Source organism: Chelonoidis abingdonii, chromosome 5, assembly GCF_003597395.2.
Source record: "Chelonoidis abingdonii isolate Lonesome George chromosome 5, CheloAbing_2.0, whole genome shotgun sequence".
Lineage (NCBI taxonomy): Eukaryota > Metazoa > Chordata > Testudines > Testudinidae > Chelonoidis > Chelonoidis abingdonii.
The window spans coordinates 115,734,076-115,750,351 of record NC_133773.1 but is presented as its reverse complement, the minus strand read 5'-3'; the positions used below and the strand labels follow the sequence as shown (position 1 = coordinate 115,750,351).

The 16,276-nt window shown below is 40.6% G+C and overlaps 1 protein-coding gene across 2 annotated transcripts in view; it reads right to left on the bottom strand.

Moving 5' to 3' along the window:
• The window catches only part of FBXL5 (F-box and leucine rich repeat protein 5), a 54,556-nt gene that overhangs the window by 37,144 nt on the left and 1,136 nt on the right, over positions 1-16,276 (bottom strand). For both annotated transcript variants that reach the window (XM_032773935.2, XM_032773936.2), the window contains exons 2-3: positions 5,057-5,272; positions 1,269-1,364 (exon numbers count right to left, since the gene is read on the bottom strand). In XM_032773935.2, the coding sequence (XP_032629826.1) occupies positions 1,269-1,364; positions 5,057-5,272 (312 nt within the window). The remainder of the gene's footprint in view (positions 1-1,268; positions 1,365-5,056; positions 5,273-16,276) is intronic.

Below are 16,276 nucleotides of genomic sequence, written 5' to 3'. Positions count from 1 at the left end.
GGTACCATTGTAGTGCTTCAGTGTAGACAACTACCTATTTCACCAGGAGGGAGTTCTCCCATCCGTGCAGGTAATCCACCTCCTCAGGAGGCAGCAGCAGCAGCTAGGTCGATGGAAGAATTCTTCTGTGGACTTTGTGCTGTCTACATGGGGATTTAGGCCAGCTTAACTATGTTGCACAAGGTTGTGGATTTTTCTGAGCGACATAGCTGGGTTGGCCTAAATTTCTAGTGTAGACCTGTCTTGTTTCTTCGGTTTCCCCATATATTAAATGGAGCTAAGAATGTGTGTTTAACTCAGACAATATTATTAAGATCCTCACGTAGAAGTATTACTAATAATAATACATGAGAGGTCTTCTCTCTTGAGCAGATTTGGGAGGCTTTACTCTCTCCAAGGATGCTTCCCAATTTTTGGAAACACATAAAACAGAATCAGACTGGCAATGCCAGTCTGTATATGTCAAATATATGCAGCAGCTTGAGAGAAACTGTTTAATTCATAGGCCACTGGTTTATAACTTCAAACATTTTTTGGTTTTGCTTTTAACGTTTGTAGATCTTCGGCCAGTTTTATTAGATCTTTTTTTTGGAGAAGCTATTTTAAAATAATTGGACATTATGTTTAAAATTTAAGAAAAATACACATTGTATGAAATAATATTCTCAATACATTTAAAGGATTTCCTTAAGAAAAAAGGCATATTTTTTTAAACATAGAAAGAATGCATTCCTAAGATACCACAGTCATGGTATGAATACCTAGAAAAACTATCAAATTAAAACAGTCCATATGCATTACTCATTATTCCCATAATTTTATACTGAAAGTTTAAATTATGGAAACAAACTGTTCAAATATCTTTAAAATTCCATGTTCCATTTACTAGTGAAGCTCAGAGGCAACCTATACATCAAATCAGCCATAAGATAAAAAGCAAGTGTGCTTTGAACGTCTATAATAGATGTCATATTCATTTCTAATCCAAAATTAGGGTGAAATCTTGTACAATTTACTCAGTGTAAATACTTCTTATCAAAAAGGCTAGTCATGTCACTATACCTGGAATTTTAAATTATTTAATAAATATTAGAGAGACAAAATGAGTGAAGTAATCTCTTTTCTTGGACCAACTTCTACTGGTAAGAGACACAAGCTTTCAAGCTTACACAGACCTCTTCTTTGATTCTCAGGACCGGAAGACCAGCAGTTCCAAACAAACATTCAGAGAAGAAAACTGGTTTAGCTTTAAGAGAAGTTCTACATACCTCCTCCTCCTCTTTCATGTGAGGAAGGAAATCCCTGGTGAAGGCTTCCAACCTCTCTTTCAGCTGTTTAGCATAGTTTAGCTGTTCGTATTCATTCTGAAAACAAAAAGTATGATTTAACCAGAAAAGCTCTCCATAGGGTTTAAGAACTGAAAATTATATCCATATCTCCCACAGCTCTCAAGATTCTGCCTTTCCAGAAGTGGTTGTGTTAATTTTTAGAACATACAAAAAATGGTTAAACTTTTAGTATAGAGATCATTTGCGTATTTCTTACTCTCATAGATGTCTTCTGCACTAAAAAAGGTGTAGTTTATTTCTTCTGCTACAATCTAAAATGCATTATGTCATCAGTCAGAAACAGCATAATCTTGCTAACCCCAGGTCTACAAATCCTAAAGAACAGATCACAACATTTCTCAGAGATGCTATATGTTCATATTAACAATTCAATTATTTAAAAAATACAGTACACTATGCTATGAAGTACCACAAATAAAACTACATTAGTCAACATAATAAAGTACGTTCTGTGATGAAGCATCCTTTTTTTTTTTTAAATCTTGTTTGTTCACTTCTTTGATATTTCACATCAATAATTCATAATAAGTCGATAATCCATCACTAGTCAAATTAACAAATACTTTATTGTAATTCTAGTCTACTTTATTATCACATGAATTATCTGACTTCCACTCTAAAGTAATTGCAAGATTTACATGTAAGTATTAAGACTGTCGTAGATTAAAGCCTACCAATCTGCCACACCAAAAAAGTTTAAATTAATAAATTTAATCTAAATAATTTGGATGGGAAGTTCTGCACAAGTTATATACTAGCTTAGCTTTGTATTTTAAATATATAAACTCTACATGAATTAACTGAATATCCCAGTTAAATAACAACTTGTAGTTTCTAACTAAATGCGCCATATAAAAACTTATTTTGAAAGAGTCAGTTTTTAAAATAAATACTTTACTTTAAATGTTGTGGCTTATTTGCTAACTGACCTTTCTCATCTATGAATGTTACCCTTTCTGTATTCCCGTAATAAGAATCTGGAGTCTGTCCAGATTGTGACAGAGAAGGAAATTCTTTACAGTGAATTTTGCAATAGTACAGGAAGGAGACAGTAACTCAACCTTGCATCATTAATTTTTTTTTTTTTTTTTTTTTGAGTACAGTTTGGTGTTTTTTTCCTGTGTTGAAAATGAAAAGTAAACAATGCAAGGCTAATATCCTTATTCTGTTGAGCTATAATACTCAATAGGTGGACTGAGAAATTTCCAGTACTGTGTATGATAGCCAATATCAGTAATGTGGTCATGGGCTCAGATACAAAAAAAATAACTAATGCAGAAGAAGAAACATGCTGAAATCTTTTCTTAAAACTGCTTTCTACAAACAAATGTATCTATTCAAAGTTAACACAACAATACAGCAGAGAAAAACACAAGTGCAGTCCAACCTGTTTAATTCAAACCAGATCAAAAAGCCCTGGGAAAGTATTTACCAAAATTGTCCCAAAATTCCCATTTCTCCTTTAAGGTTAGTTTTCTACATGAGAAGCCAGTAAAAATTGATGACAATATCTGAGAAGCAAGAAGATGAAGATGGGGGTTGGTTGTTAAATGGTTATTTCCTCACTTTGTCATGTTAATTTCAGCAAATTGTTTCCAAAATGTCAGGCTAGAGTCACAAAACTGTCCTGGTGCCCTCAGACCCAGTGGCTAGGACACTCACCTGGGATCCTGAAGCAGGGATTTGAAGCCAGGTTTACAACATCCCAGGTTAATTCCCTAGCCCCCAGACTATTGGCTATTCTGGGTAGGTCCTTCAGAGTCTCCCCAGCAGAAGCCATTTCACGTTGTATAAACAAACAAACATTCACTGGAGCAGGGACTGAAACCTGGGTGTTCCCCCCAGTGAGGGCCCAAACCACCAGGTTTCACATCCATTTTCTCTCTCTCTCATTGGACCAGTTCATGATTAATTATTGATATGAAGTGGAACTGCTTTCACAAGAGAATGAGCAAGAATGACACCACAATAGCTAATAGCCTGGTGGGTACGGAACTCACCTAGGTTGTGAAAGACCTGGGTTCATGTCCTAGTTTCAGAGCAGGGTTTCAAATGTACATCTCCTGCATGAGTGCCCTAACCACCAGGCTATTGGGTATAATGTGGATATCCCCACTTCTGTTTTGTGAATCTAGCCATTCATTACATTTGCTTTTATTGAAAAATGGTTAAAAGTGCCCAAAATTTAAACAAAATGTTTCACTTGGTATCAAAGGGGGCTTTTTCTTTTGTTTTTACATGAAATGAAGTTTTCCAACTTTTTGATTAATTGAAAACTCAAAAAAAAAGTTTGGGGTTCACTTGAAAAAAAATTTCCTTCAATTTTTGAGACCTGCCAATGATCAAAAAAAAGTTTTTTGCCCAGCTGCAGTCAGTAGCAAAAAGCACGTAGGTTACATATGTCTGACAACAACTTCCTATATGGGCAAAGCTCAGAAGTAAGAGATAGATCAAGCTCAGATTAAACATCAAGATGCACTGCGTTTCCACTATCAGCCCAATTCTACCCTCCCCCATCCCAGCTTCACAGTGTGTCATACTGGCCTCCACTGGCAGGTTACGCCAGGGGCTAAAGTAAACTATTTCCACACAATGTGAGCTGAATTGGACAAGAAGTTCCTTAAGTATGACAACCCTAGAAATATGTTTCTCACTTTTCTGACACTCAGTAGCAACAAAAACACAAAATGAGAGAAAAACATAGTCTGCTTGACTCCTTTTACTGAGATCGAGTGTCCAGGTCAACATTTAGTGACCATGATCAAAAGTGATAAGTTAACATTTTTAACCTAACTACAGAGCATCTGCTTTGGCAAGTTAGAATCTCAAATGATCAATAGAGACCCAAGTTTTCATTCCAAAAAGTGAGGTGAACAAAAAGAAGAAAGAGAAGGGCACAGCAGAGGAAATTCCACATTTGGAATAAAAAAGTATTTGTCAAAAGGTTGATTTGAAAACAAACCAAGAAGATGGCAATCATTTACAGCTACTCAGCACTGGAATGTTAGTAGCAGTCCCGGGCACTATGGATTAGAGGGCCAAGTGCAGGAGAAGTAAAGGACCATAATAAATGTAATTACCTCCATACAAGAGATGTGTATATCTTTAGAAAACAAAGAATTAGATTACTCAGGCTTTTGGGGCATGTTATGAAAAGATTTATGGTCTCAGTAAGCAGAAACCAAAGTGTATATTTAATCAAGTAACACAGCTGTTAAATTAATCTCATTTTAAATTTTCAGGTTTGAATTTTGTGATTTCAAAGAAAGTCTCCAAAATTTCTCCTATATAATACTTACTAGTAATCTTCTAGGCTTTCCTCTGTATTCATAACTATTCTCTTTACAAGAACAAAAATATTGTGTCAGTAGCATTTTGCTTTGTAGCATTTTAAACTTTTATCTGTCTAATATATAGAGGAAGATAGCTAATTTATGTTCAAGTTATATATATAAAATAAGAGAGAGAAAAAGATCTAATAGCTATGCTAATAGATGAAACTTGCACTGCAGTTTCTGCTTACTGAGACCATCAAGTTGTAGTAACATGCTAAGAAAGCTTAAGTATAAGCCAAGATTTTGTTTTCTACAGTTTCTCATCAAATAAATGAAGCAGAAGCAGACCAATGACTAATCTTAGTAAGATTCCCTTATTACACAATTAAAGGCTAAACAAGTACTTCTTTTAGCCTATTTTTGGCAGTTTACCTTTACACTCTTCAGCCCTTTCTCAAAAAGACTAAGCATCTCCGAGAGTTTGTTGTCCGAATGAACGTTATATACAGTCCGACTGCGCTGCTGAAGTAAGCCAATGATGTATTCATTTTCAATCTGCTCATGCATTTTAAATTCCTTGAATGTGGCATACAGTGATTGCAGAAGAGCCCGAAAATCATTGTTGTTGGAGAAGTTGGTCTTGGAAAGCTAGAAGAAAGATAGGTTAATTGTCCCTCTGGATTTTTTTAATTCTTGAAATTCAAGTTAGTGTCTAAAGTAGTATATGCAACTCCCACTTCTCATATGTAGGGCCCTACCAGATTCATGGCCATGACAAATGCTTCATACCCCATGAAATCTGGTTTTTTGTGTGCTTTTACCTTATACTATACAGGTTTCAGGAGAGAGATCGGTGTTTCTCAAATTGGGGGGCCTGACCCAAATGGAGGTGCAGGCAGTCATCAGGTTATTTTAAGGGAGGGGGTCACAGTATTGCCACTCTTAATTCTGCACTGCCTTCAGAGGCAGGCAACTGGAGAGCGGTGGCTGTTGGCCAGGCACCCAGTTCTGAAGGCAACACCATGCCAGCAGCAGCACAGAAGGGTGGCAATACCATACCATTCCACCCTTACTTCTGCACTGTTGCCTTCAGAGATGGGAGGCTAGAGAGTGGTGGCTGCTGACCGAGGGCCGAGCTCCACAGGCAGCAGCGCAGAAGTAAAGGTAGCAATACCATACCAGGCCATCCTTACTTCTATGCTGTTGCGGGCAGCGGCTCTGCCTTCAGGGTTGGGAGTCCAGCCAGCAGCCACTGCTCTCCAGCTGCCCAGCTCTGAAGGCAGCACTGCCGCCAGCAGCAGTGCAGAAGTAAGGGTAGAAATACTGCAACACCCCTCCTCCCACACACAATAACCTTGTGTCCCCCCTTTCCCCCATCTTTTTCAGTCAGGAGCCAAACAAACAATTACACCACCATGACATTTCAGATTTAAATAGCTGAAATCATGACATTTACAATATTTAAAATCCTAGGACCATGAAATTGACCAAAATGAACTATGAATTTGGTAGGGCGCTACTCATATGCACTGTTTATCCCTCATCCCAGCTTTAAATTCAGTGGGTAAATAACCCATTACATAAGATGATACTGATACACCTAAACTAAAGAAGTTGAACAATATAATGAAGCAAATAATTAAGCAAACAATTTGCAAACACCTAGATGATGATAAGGTGATAAATAACAGTCAGCATGGATTTGTCAAGAACAAATTATGTCAAACCGACCTGACAGCTTTCTTTGACAGGGTAAAAGCCTTGTGGATGGGGGGGAAGTGGCAGATGTGGTATATCTTGCCTTTAGGAAGACTTTTAATAATGTCACACATGATCTTCTCATAAATAAACTAAGGAAATACAACCTAAATGGAGCTACTATAAGGTGAGCACATAACTGGTTGGGAAATCGTTCCCAGAGAGTAGTTATCAGTGGTTCACCGTCATGCTGGAAGGGCATAATGAGTGGGGTCCTGCAGAAATTGGTTCTGGGTCCAACTCTGTCCAATATTTTCAATGATTTAGATAATGACATAAAGAGTACATGGGAGCTACTTTCCATGAAGGAAAAAAAAAAGCTGGGAGATGGGTAGATATATCCTCCTGGCTGCTAGGCAAAAGGAAGAGGAAGGGTATCTGATCCTGACTCCTCCTTGGAGCAACAAAAAAGACAACATAGTTTCTTCTCCCTTTAATCAACTAGTGTGGACATCGGACATCTATTAGCCAGAGACGGATATAAGCCATCAGCCAGGGCTCTGGGCCAGCATTCCTGGCAGAAATCCCTATACTTTTTCCTTACCTAGCAGCCAGGAAATCGATCTATGCCCTTCATCTAGTATTTCCCCCAGACCTCACCGATGAGCCTTCTTCATGCTTGTCCTTTGAACCTACTTCAGAAAGAGCTTTTATTCCTCTGGGCAGTCAGTATGCGGTAAGTTGGAAGGACTTGAAGCTTGTAACACCAAATATTTAGAGCTGATAGTTAAGATTTCTAGTGTGTTGATGGCTATCAAACCAAAAAAGTTATCCTGAAGCTCTGAATAACCATAGCAGTACAACATACTAAATATGCATATGCGCTGTGTTAGAATTGCTAGGCTAGTCATAACACTTCTGAAGATTTTACATTCATAAAAGGAAATACAATCATAATGCTGCATAAAGTTTTATTTAGATTTAATAATGCATTATCCAGCATGTGACTTGAGCACGTGTCCCTGCATGACACCGATAACAAAAGATAGACTTTTCAGGGGAAAAGAGCAATAACAGAAATATTTTAATTTACTTAATCATGAGAAATGGGAAGAGGGGAGCCTACATGTATAACAATAACGATGATACTGCCAGACCTAAACTAATAGTTATTTCTTATGTATGCAATCTTTCCCATAATTTACAAGGCAATTCAAATTCTGTAGAAGTGGTACGTATGTGATTCTCGTTTCCAGTGCCATATTTTCACTTTCTTGGCAACCACTTGTGACGCAAGTGAAACGTTGAATGGCTGACAAGCACAGTAGTTATGCAACTCCAGGTCAGCACAGTCTACATTGCATTACAAGCTGTACTGTGCAAATGGGCACAATGATTCTGTCACTTATTCAAAGTTTACCTAACCTCAATAGAAGCAGTCAACAGGATAAAGTTAAAGTTAAACCTCTCTTAATATATTGAAGCTGAACAGATTAAGGACAAATACACCTCTACCTCGATACAAAGCTGTCCTCCGGAGCCAAAAAATCTTACTGCGTTATAGGTGAAACCGCATTATACCGAACTTGGTTTGATCTGCCAGAGTGAGCAGCGCCCTCATCCCCCGGCGTATATCCAAATTTGTGTTATATTGGGTCGCATTATATCAGGGTGGAGGTGTATGTACACCAGAGACATATACATTTCATTCTACATTACATGGTGCTGCCCCAAATACGAATAGGAGCCAAGATCTCATTTTTAGAAACCTTTCTCTTTAGAAAAATTCTGAGATTAGGGGATGGAGGGATCAGTCTCCCTGTCTACTGCAGTATTTCCTTCAGTCCATGGTAGTCTCAGGACTTTTCACTCTGGCCATGGGGTAGACATACAATACCACATTTTACCCGTGGCAAAGACTTGAGATCCCCCAGGCTTCAGAGTTCCTGTGCTCCAGACCCAGCCCCAATCCCCACAGCGCTATTTTTAGTGCTCTCTCTGCACATCTAAGTTCCCTCTAAACTGTACAGCCACAGCAGCAGTCTATTACGCACTGCGCAGGTGCTCAAGGCTGCAGCAGGGAGAGATGCTTCTCCCCCACCCTCGAACAAGCTGCCGCATGAGGTGCCCCTCCCCCAGCCCCAACCCAGCCCTGAACCTATCACAGCCAGGGGGAAGAGGCACCCCTCCCTTGGCCCCAGTCCAGCCCAGCCCCGAGCCTGCCACAGCCAGGAGAGCGGTGCCTATCCTGCAACCCCAGCCCCAGAACTGCTGCAGTGTGAAGAGAGACCTCTCCCGCCCCGCCCCCCCCACCCAGGTGCTGCTGCAGGGAGAGAGAACTTGGAGAGCTGGGGGGAGAGAGTCCTCTGTCCCCACTGTAACCCTGGGGCCACCTGCCCCTCAAAGCTCTCATCCCAGCCCCACCACAGAGCTGGCACTTCCAGCCAGAGTCCTCACGCCCTCACCCCCCAACTCCCTGCCCCAGCCACGAGTCCCTTCCCACACTCCGAACCCCTCGGCCCCACCACATGAATTTTGTTATGTGCACCAATATGGAGGTGATGTGTCATACATCACCTCCATACTGGTGCACATAACAAAATTCATTCCGCACATGCATGAGAAAAATTAGAGGGAACACCACACACTCATGTGAGTCCATCTACCTGGACTGGGAGGCTTGCTCCTCGCTGGCGTATAGACATATGTTTAGTTCAAAAACTGACAGTACACAGGACAGGAGGCAAAACCCCTAGAAACCTTTGGATTTCTCCAAACCAGTCATCAGAAAGAGATCTAGTTCATTTAGATATCAAAGTCAATCTTAGGATAAGGTTGGGAGAAGACAGTCTTTGGATTATGCCTATCTAAATAAAACAGACAAAAAGGCAGGACCAAAGGAAGACCCTTAGAACACAAAATTTCTTTTGTAATAAAACTGCTATGTTTCTCCTTAGGATATAGCCACCACATCTTTTTTTGGCACTTGGAAGGATGATTCAATGCAAAACAATGGTGGTAAGATCAATAATTAGCATACATATAGCTCTCTACATATCAAGACTCTGGACAATTAAGAAGATAATCCTAGTAGCATGCCAGTGTAAAGAAATTTTTATCCCTATTTCAGAGAGGGGGAGATGTGAGATCAAGTATAAGGATACACAGCAAGCCAGTTGCAGAGCCAGGATTAGAATAAAGCAGTTCCTGCCTCCCCTTCTTGAGCTCTCTCTAATAACCACACTTCTCCTAGATCAAGGAGTATAGCACTCCAAGTTGAAATAACACTGAACTCATTTTAAAATTTTCCCTTACCTATTCCTCTACCACCACCTTAATTTATTAAGTGGATTTTTAAATAATGATTTTCCTTACGCTTTCAACATTTCATTAATTTTGGACGACAAAGACAGACTAGTCGATTTCACACTCTGGTTGTCATGTGTTAGTAAAATATAGTAGTGATGGCATAAGCTCACCAGAGAGGAAGGATGGTCTTGTGGTTGAGGCACTGGTCTAGGATGGTAGCTGAGGAAATCTAGGTTCATTTTCTGACTCTGCCACAGAACTCCTGTGGGAAAGCCATTTAGTATCGTTGTGCCTCAGTTCCCCCATCTGTAAAATAGGAATAATAGCACTTCCCTACCTTACAGGGATATTGAAAGGATAAATACCATATACATATCTAAGATTTGAGAGGCATTCAGATATAGCGATGGAGGCCAGGTAAGTACACAAGTTGATTCACAATGCTGTAAGACTGTTGGGTACTACAGTGGCACAGCTGCAGCTTTAACTAGTAATCCCCATAGTGTAGATGCTTCCTACACTGACAGAAAGATTTCCTTCCATTGATGCAGGTAATCAACCTCCCTGAGCAGTGGGAACAGAGGTATGTCCACACTTAAACTGCATGAGCAGCACAGCTGCTACACTGCAGTTGTGCCACTGTAACGTCTCAGTGTAGACACTCACTACAGCAACAGGAGAGAGTCTACTCCCAGGACAATTCTGTGCCACTGCGCATGCACAGAATTAATGTCCCGCACAGATTCTCTCCCCTCCCCCTCAGCAGAAAATACATTCAGCTGGAGAAGTGCGGTAGTTATGCCTTTCCTCTACAAGGGGCTGCTGTGGCACCAGAACAGAGCACAGCTGCTCCCTGGCAGGAGCAGACCTAGCTGCTGATAGGGAAGAGAAGTGGCTGCATTCCTCACAGCACCCTGACTGTGGAGCCATATCAGGAGGCACAAGACATGAAGGGACAGACAGCATGGGGCCCATGAGGTTCCTGGGGGTGGTCACAGACTGGAGTTCAGAAAGCTGGTAGGGCAGACTGGAGTGAAGGATGAATGGGAGCAGAGGTGCAGGGCCACATGGGGACAGGGAGGGGAGTGTAGGGCCATATAGCGGGGCAGGGGGGTGGCTGGCTAAGTAGGGGTGCAGGAACACCTGGTGATGGGGAGGGGGCAGAGAGTGGTTGAGTGGGGGTACAATGACATATGTGGACAGGGGGAAGGGAGGTACAGTGTCGCTGAGTGGGGGTACAGGGACACATGGGGCCAGGGGCAGGAGGGGCAGCTGAGTGGGGTGCAGGGACACATGGGAACAGGGAGGTTCAGGGACAGATGTGTCTGACTGAATGAGAGGGGCTACAGGTTGGCCAGTGTCTGCATGGGGGAGGCTCCACGCCCTCTTCCAAAAAAACCCACAACCTTCCCTACTTCTCCCTCCCACACCCAACAACCCTAAAAGTTCACACCCAGACTCCCAGCAACTACTTCCCTCTCCTTCAGCTCCTCGATTACCCCTGATTCCCTCTTACTTTACACTGCTTTTGGAGGCAGTGCAGGAAACATGTTTCTATATTGCAGTTTAAATTAATTGCTCAAAGTTCTGTATTAATATGCCCAGTAAGCAATCTGTATGTCAAAAAAACATTTCCTGAATCTTTTTTGTTGTCTATATTGTTACAAACATACCTGGACAAGTATTTTGAAATAAATTACCAAAATAATTTAAACTGGTGTGATTATATTGCGTTATTCTGATAAAATATGCAGAATTTTAAAATATTGTGTGCAGAATTTTTAATTTTTTGGCACAGAATTCCTCCAGGAATAAGATTCTCCCATTGTTGTAGCTAATCCACCTCCCCGAGAGGTGTTAGCTAGGTCAACTGAAGAACTCTTCCATTGACCTAGCACGGTCTATACCAGGGGTTAGGTGAGCATAGCTACATTTCTGAGGGGTGTGGATTTTTCACAGCCCTGAGACACACAGCTATGCCGATGTAAATTTTCAGTGTAGACCAGCCCTTCTGTCGACCTAGACATGTCTACACTGGAGGTTACGTCAGCTTAACCATGGCATTCAAGAGTGTGAATTTTTCACATATCTAAATGGCATAACTAGGTCGATCTAAATTTTAAGCATAAATCAAGCCTACTGTACCCTTTGAAAATTACATCTGCACAGCTACGTCAGTTAGGGTGTGAAAAAAAACACCCCAGCCGACATAGTTAGGCCAATATACTCCCACGTGCTTCTGTCAACATAGCTAACTTCTGGGGACATGATGTTCCCACAGCAACAGAAAAACCGCTTCTGCTGGCATAGGATGCATCTCCACTACAGAGCTATGCCAGAGTTGCTTTGCCAGTACAGTCTCCATAACAGACATATCCTTAGATCTATTATTTCCAGTCCCAATAGCAGAAAGGGGAGGGGAAGAAGAAAAAGCGTGAGAATAAACTTGAGGATAACAAGGACTCTTCCTTGCACAGTCCTGGCCAGAGGTCTCTGCTCTGCTAGGCCAGGAAACTGTAGCCTCCCCAGTACCTTGTGCCTGCCAGTACCAGGCAGGGTTCACCAGCCCCACAGCCGTGCAAAGAGTCCTCTGCTACTCTGCTGTCATGGCCCTCACTCCTGTGACAGCAAGACTACAGAGGGTTCCTTCCATGACCATCGCCACCCAATCCGAAGGTACACACACTGTTATCAGCTGTTTGGGGGGCTGGGTTTTTTTGTTTTGTTTTGGAGGGGGCGTGTCACTTTCAGTGTGTCAGCTGAAATCGATGTTTACCAAACAATTATCCATTAAAATCAAATTCTACCAAGCCTAATTTTAACATGCCATTTCTCTTTGTAGAACAGTATCTTAAATCTTAGAAGTCATTAGACTATCAACTAGCCATGATTTTTAACACATACAATAATTCTCAATGTTCTAATTTTATGTAACATCAGTTAATGCTTATGTAACACCAAGGAATTCAAAGCACTTTACAGGCATTAGTGAATTTATCCTCACAACCACCTTGTGTAGTGGCTAAATACTGTTATTTCCATTTTACAGATGAAGAAACTGAGGAACAGAATAAGGACAAGGCTCAAGGTCACACATCAAGGGCCTGTTTCTGGGCTCCATGGTTGAATCTTTATAGTAGCTCAGCTTCCAGGGGCTGCAAAGCCACTTTAACCAGTCATTAGAAATAACTGGAGCTCTAAGACAGTATATTACCTCCCCATTCCCAAGCATAGGGGTGCCAGATGAATGGAAAGAGAACCAGCTAATCCACCTAACACTCCCAACTGTTTCAGATGCATCAAGCCACCATAAGTCAAAGTAGCCCATCCTATGCTATGCCTACTGTGATATGCAGGACAGGATTTGTCCCAAGTTCATGACAGAACGCTAAATAGAACTCACAATCTCAGAGCCTGTAACTGATATAAGTCTATCCTCCCTTACACATAAAATTATCAAATGATCTGTGATTCTATTAAAGGCTTCAGTAAAGTTTAATAAAAAGCCACTACATTTAAACAAATAAAGATTAAGGCAGACATTTTTGTTTTAGAAAGGCTGATGATTATGCAGATAATTTCAAAGGTTGGAGGGAGCACAGCAGAGATGGAAACAAACATTTCAGTAAGTCTGCCGATTTTATAGAAGGATATTTTGCATTATTTGCCAATGCAGCTGTTGGGCAGAACTACCCAAAGCAAACTAACTATCAACTGGGTGCAGTCTTGCACTGAAAAATAGAGCACAGCAACTCATTCTGGTTTCATATTTGTACCTCTCTCAGCAGCATGAGAGACTATTAGGAAGGGTCTGCACTAGGATTTTTCAAAGGTCTAATTCTCAATAGGTGCAGCTCTACCACTGGAAACTATAGTGAACATACGACAGCTATTTGTACCACTGAGATGCCTGAGCTTTGTCTACACACTACAGTTTCACTGGAGGAACTACACTAGGAACTAGCAGATCTAATAATTTACAAAGCTTTTAGGCTCTATATCAAATGTGTATGAAGGATGAGGATCAGGGGCGAAAAGAAAGCAGTACCAGGGCATGTTTCCACTGCTACAGTGACTCACCATTACAGAAACTGCAGGAATGTTTCTGTCTTCCTTTGTCAGTCAGACAATTCCCTAATGTGGGTCTCCAAGACAGTCATGTTGAAAGGGGACATCGAGAAAATACCCGACTTTTGCTTAATCCCCCATTTTGGGAGACATTAACTGCAAAAACACACTGAAAAGATATTCTAACAAATTGCAAAGTAAACCCTGACTTTAATGAATTATTTCAGACATTATGCAGTGTGTTGTGGGATAATTGCATAATACCTGAATAAATACGGCAAGACACTAATAATAGCGTCTGACTTTACAGCTTCTCTTCTCTCCTCTCCTCCTGCTATTACTGGTGGCAGAAGCAGAGATGGTGATGAGGCCATTACTACTGGAATAGGGTGGATAAGGAAGAAGGGAGACCCTGCTAAAGCTAAAACTGCTAAGAGTGGGGCTGGGCGAAGGAAAAGCTGCTGAGGCTGGAGCCAGGGAAGGCAAAAGGCAGGGGGAAAACTGCTGAGTGACTATAGGAGAAAACAAGAGGCTGCTGTTGCTGGGATGAGGAAAATCTAGAGCTGCAGGTGGTCTGGAAGGACAGAAAATGATAGGGAGGAAAAGGGGCTCGAAAGAGGTGAGAAAAAAATTTACTGCTAGACTGCTTCGGCGGGAGGGGGAGAAGAAAACTGAGGTACCAGTTGCTGCTTAGGAGGATTTGAGGGTGGAAAGAGATAGGGTTGTGAGGAGCCAGAGAAGGGGCTGATTCTGAAACATTCTGATATGGTAAGGTTCACTGGTTTCTCCCATGTTTTATAGACCTCTGACTTACATGAATACAACACATTTGAAAGGTTTTTATATTAGGAACTGGTTGCAATTTTCATGTGTGAATGAAAATATTCTAAAGAGATCCAAGAGAAATGATGAAATCAGTGTTATTTTCCAATATGCATAACAAGAAGTTGTAGGATTGTCCACAAACCAAGATAGGAAAAGGAGTGAATGGAGTCACTGACAATGGTAAGGGGCATGGCTAGTAAGTGGATTCAACAGTCTTGGGATGTTGAAGAAGGGATAGTAAATGAAGTTGTAAATTGTAAGGAGGCCTGATTTACTTAAATCTAGAATCTTCTGTAAGGACATCATTCTATATAGCTAACTCATTTTATTTTTCTATCTTAGCAGTGCTGAATTTGCTTCGTGGTTGTTTCTCATTCTAAAACTAGTTAAGTGTGAAAGCTGCTGATCAACAGTGTATTATGTTGCTTAGAGTTCAGTTATTACCAAGTATCACTGCATGAGTTTCTGACTCAGCATGCCTACAGTTGAATGAAATGAAAGGAAATGAGTGAGAACTGAAATAATGGAAAGAATTTTTCTAAAGTAAAATGAAAATATTGTTAAGAGGTGTTACGCAGCAAGACAAATTATTTGGGCTCATCTTAAGTGCAGAAAAAAAATCAGTTTCTTCACAATCAAGTGTGTCATTCAACAAAAGTTTGTCTTTGAAATAGAAGATCAGAATGTTGATAATTTTGAGAACCTTAATAGTGAAATATTTTCAATGCTTGTGTGGACACAAAAATGTAGCCACAATTTAATCATGAAAACCCCCGATCCACGCCTTCCAGAAGCATTTCAATTTCAGTTTCAGTCAGGAGCATTTTTCACCTCAAAATTCGGCAAAGATTAACCTGTGATCATGTTATAAGAACTAAAAGTAAAGACACTAACTTAATAAATTGCCCTCAATGTAAAGAAATGGAAAGATGCTTTGATCTTTAATGTGCTCCTCCAGACAGATTTAAAAATGTACAGGTTAACATATAATGTAAACAAAAATTAGTGAAAACTAAAAGAATCAAAATTGACTATCATGACTGGCAGAACATGGAAGACAACCTGAGAATAATTATGAATAATTCATACAGCGAAGCCTGATTTGATCTGATTAACAAAGAACTGTAACCTCATAAGAGCAGAAGCAAAAAATTCAGAGCAGCTAGGAACTTTTCCACATCTAGCCAACATGACTGATCTCAAATACAAAGGTCAGAGGTTGAATTCAGATAAAGCAGCAGCCGAAATACGGCTAAGAGAACACAATCTTATATATTTTCCTTCTCTTCTAACACTTAAAATGGTAAGTCCAGATTTGCCCCCATATGTATTTCGTGAAAGTTGCGCCACGGTTTATTGCATGAAAATGTTGGAAAATTAGAAGGCAAACTCACAAGACAGGATAGTTGAATTCAAGACTGTCAGTGTTTGACCACCTACACTCCTATCCAACCAGTTCAGCATCACTACAGTGTGCTTTTAGGATAGTCTGATTAATTTGGTAAAAACTTTGTAAAAATGTTGAAAAAGTCCATTAATAAAATTGTGAGAGCATTCCAAGACTAATATTAAAGTGTTAAGGCCTAAGCCAACAGCACTCAAAGGCTGTGTTTTACAGTCATGGTTTCTCAAACTTTTTCATAGCATGGAGAACATGTTAGAGATTGTCTCACAGACCCCCCTCTCCACAATGCCTGTACCTGCAATAGTAAAGACCACCAGACTGGCCTCTCACAACAGGCAGATCAATTG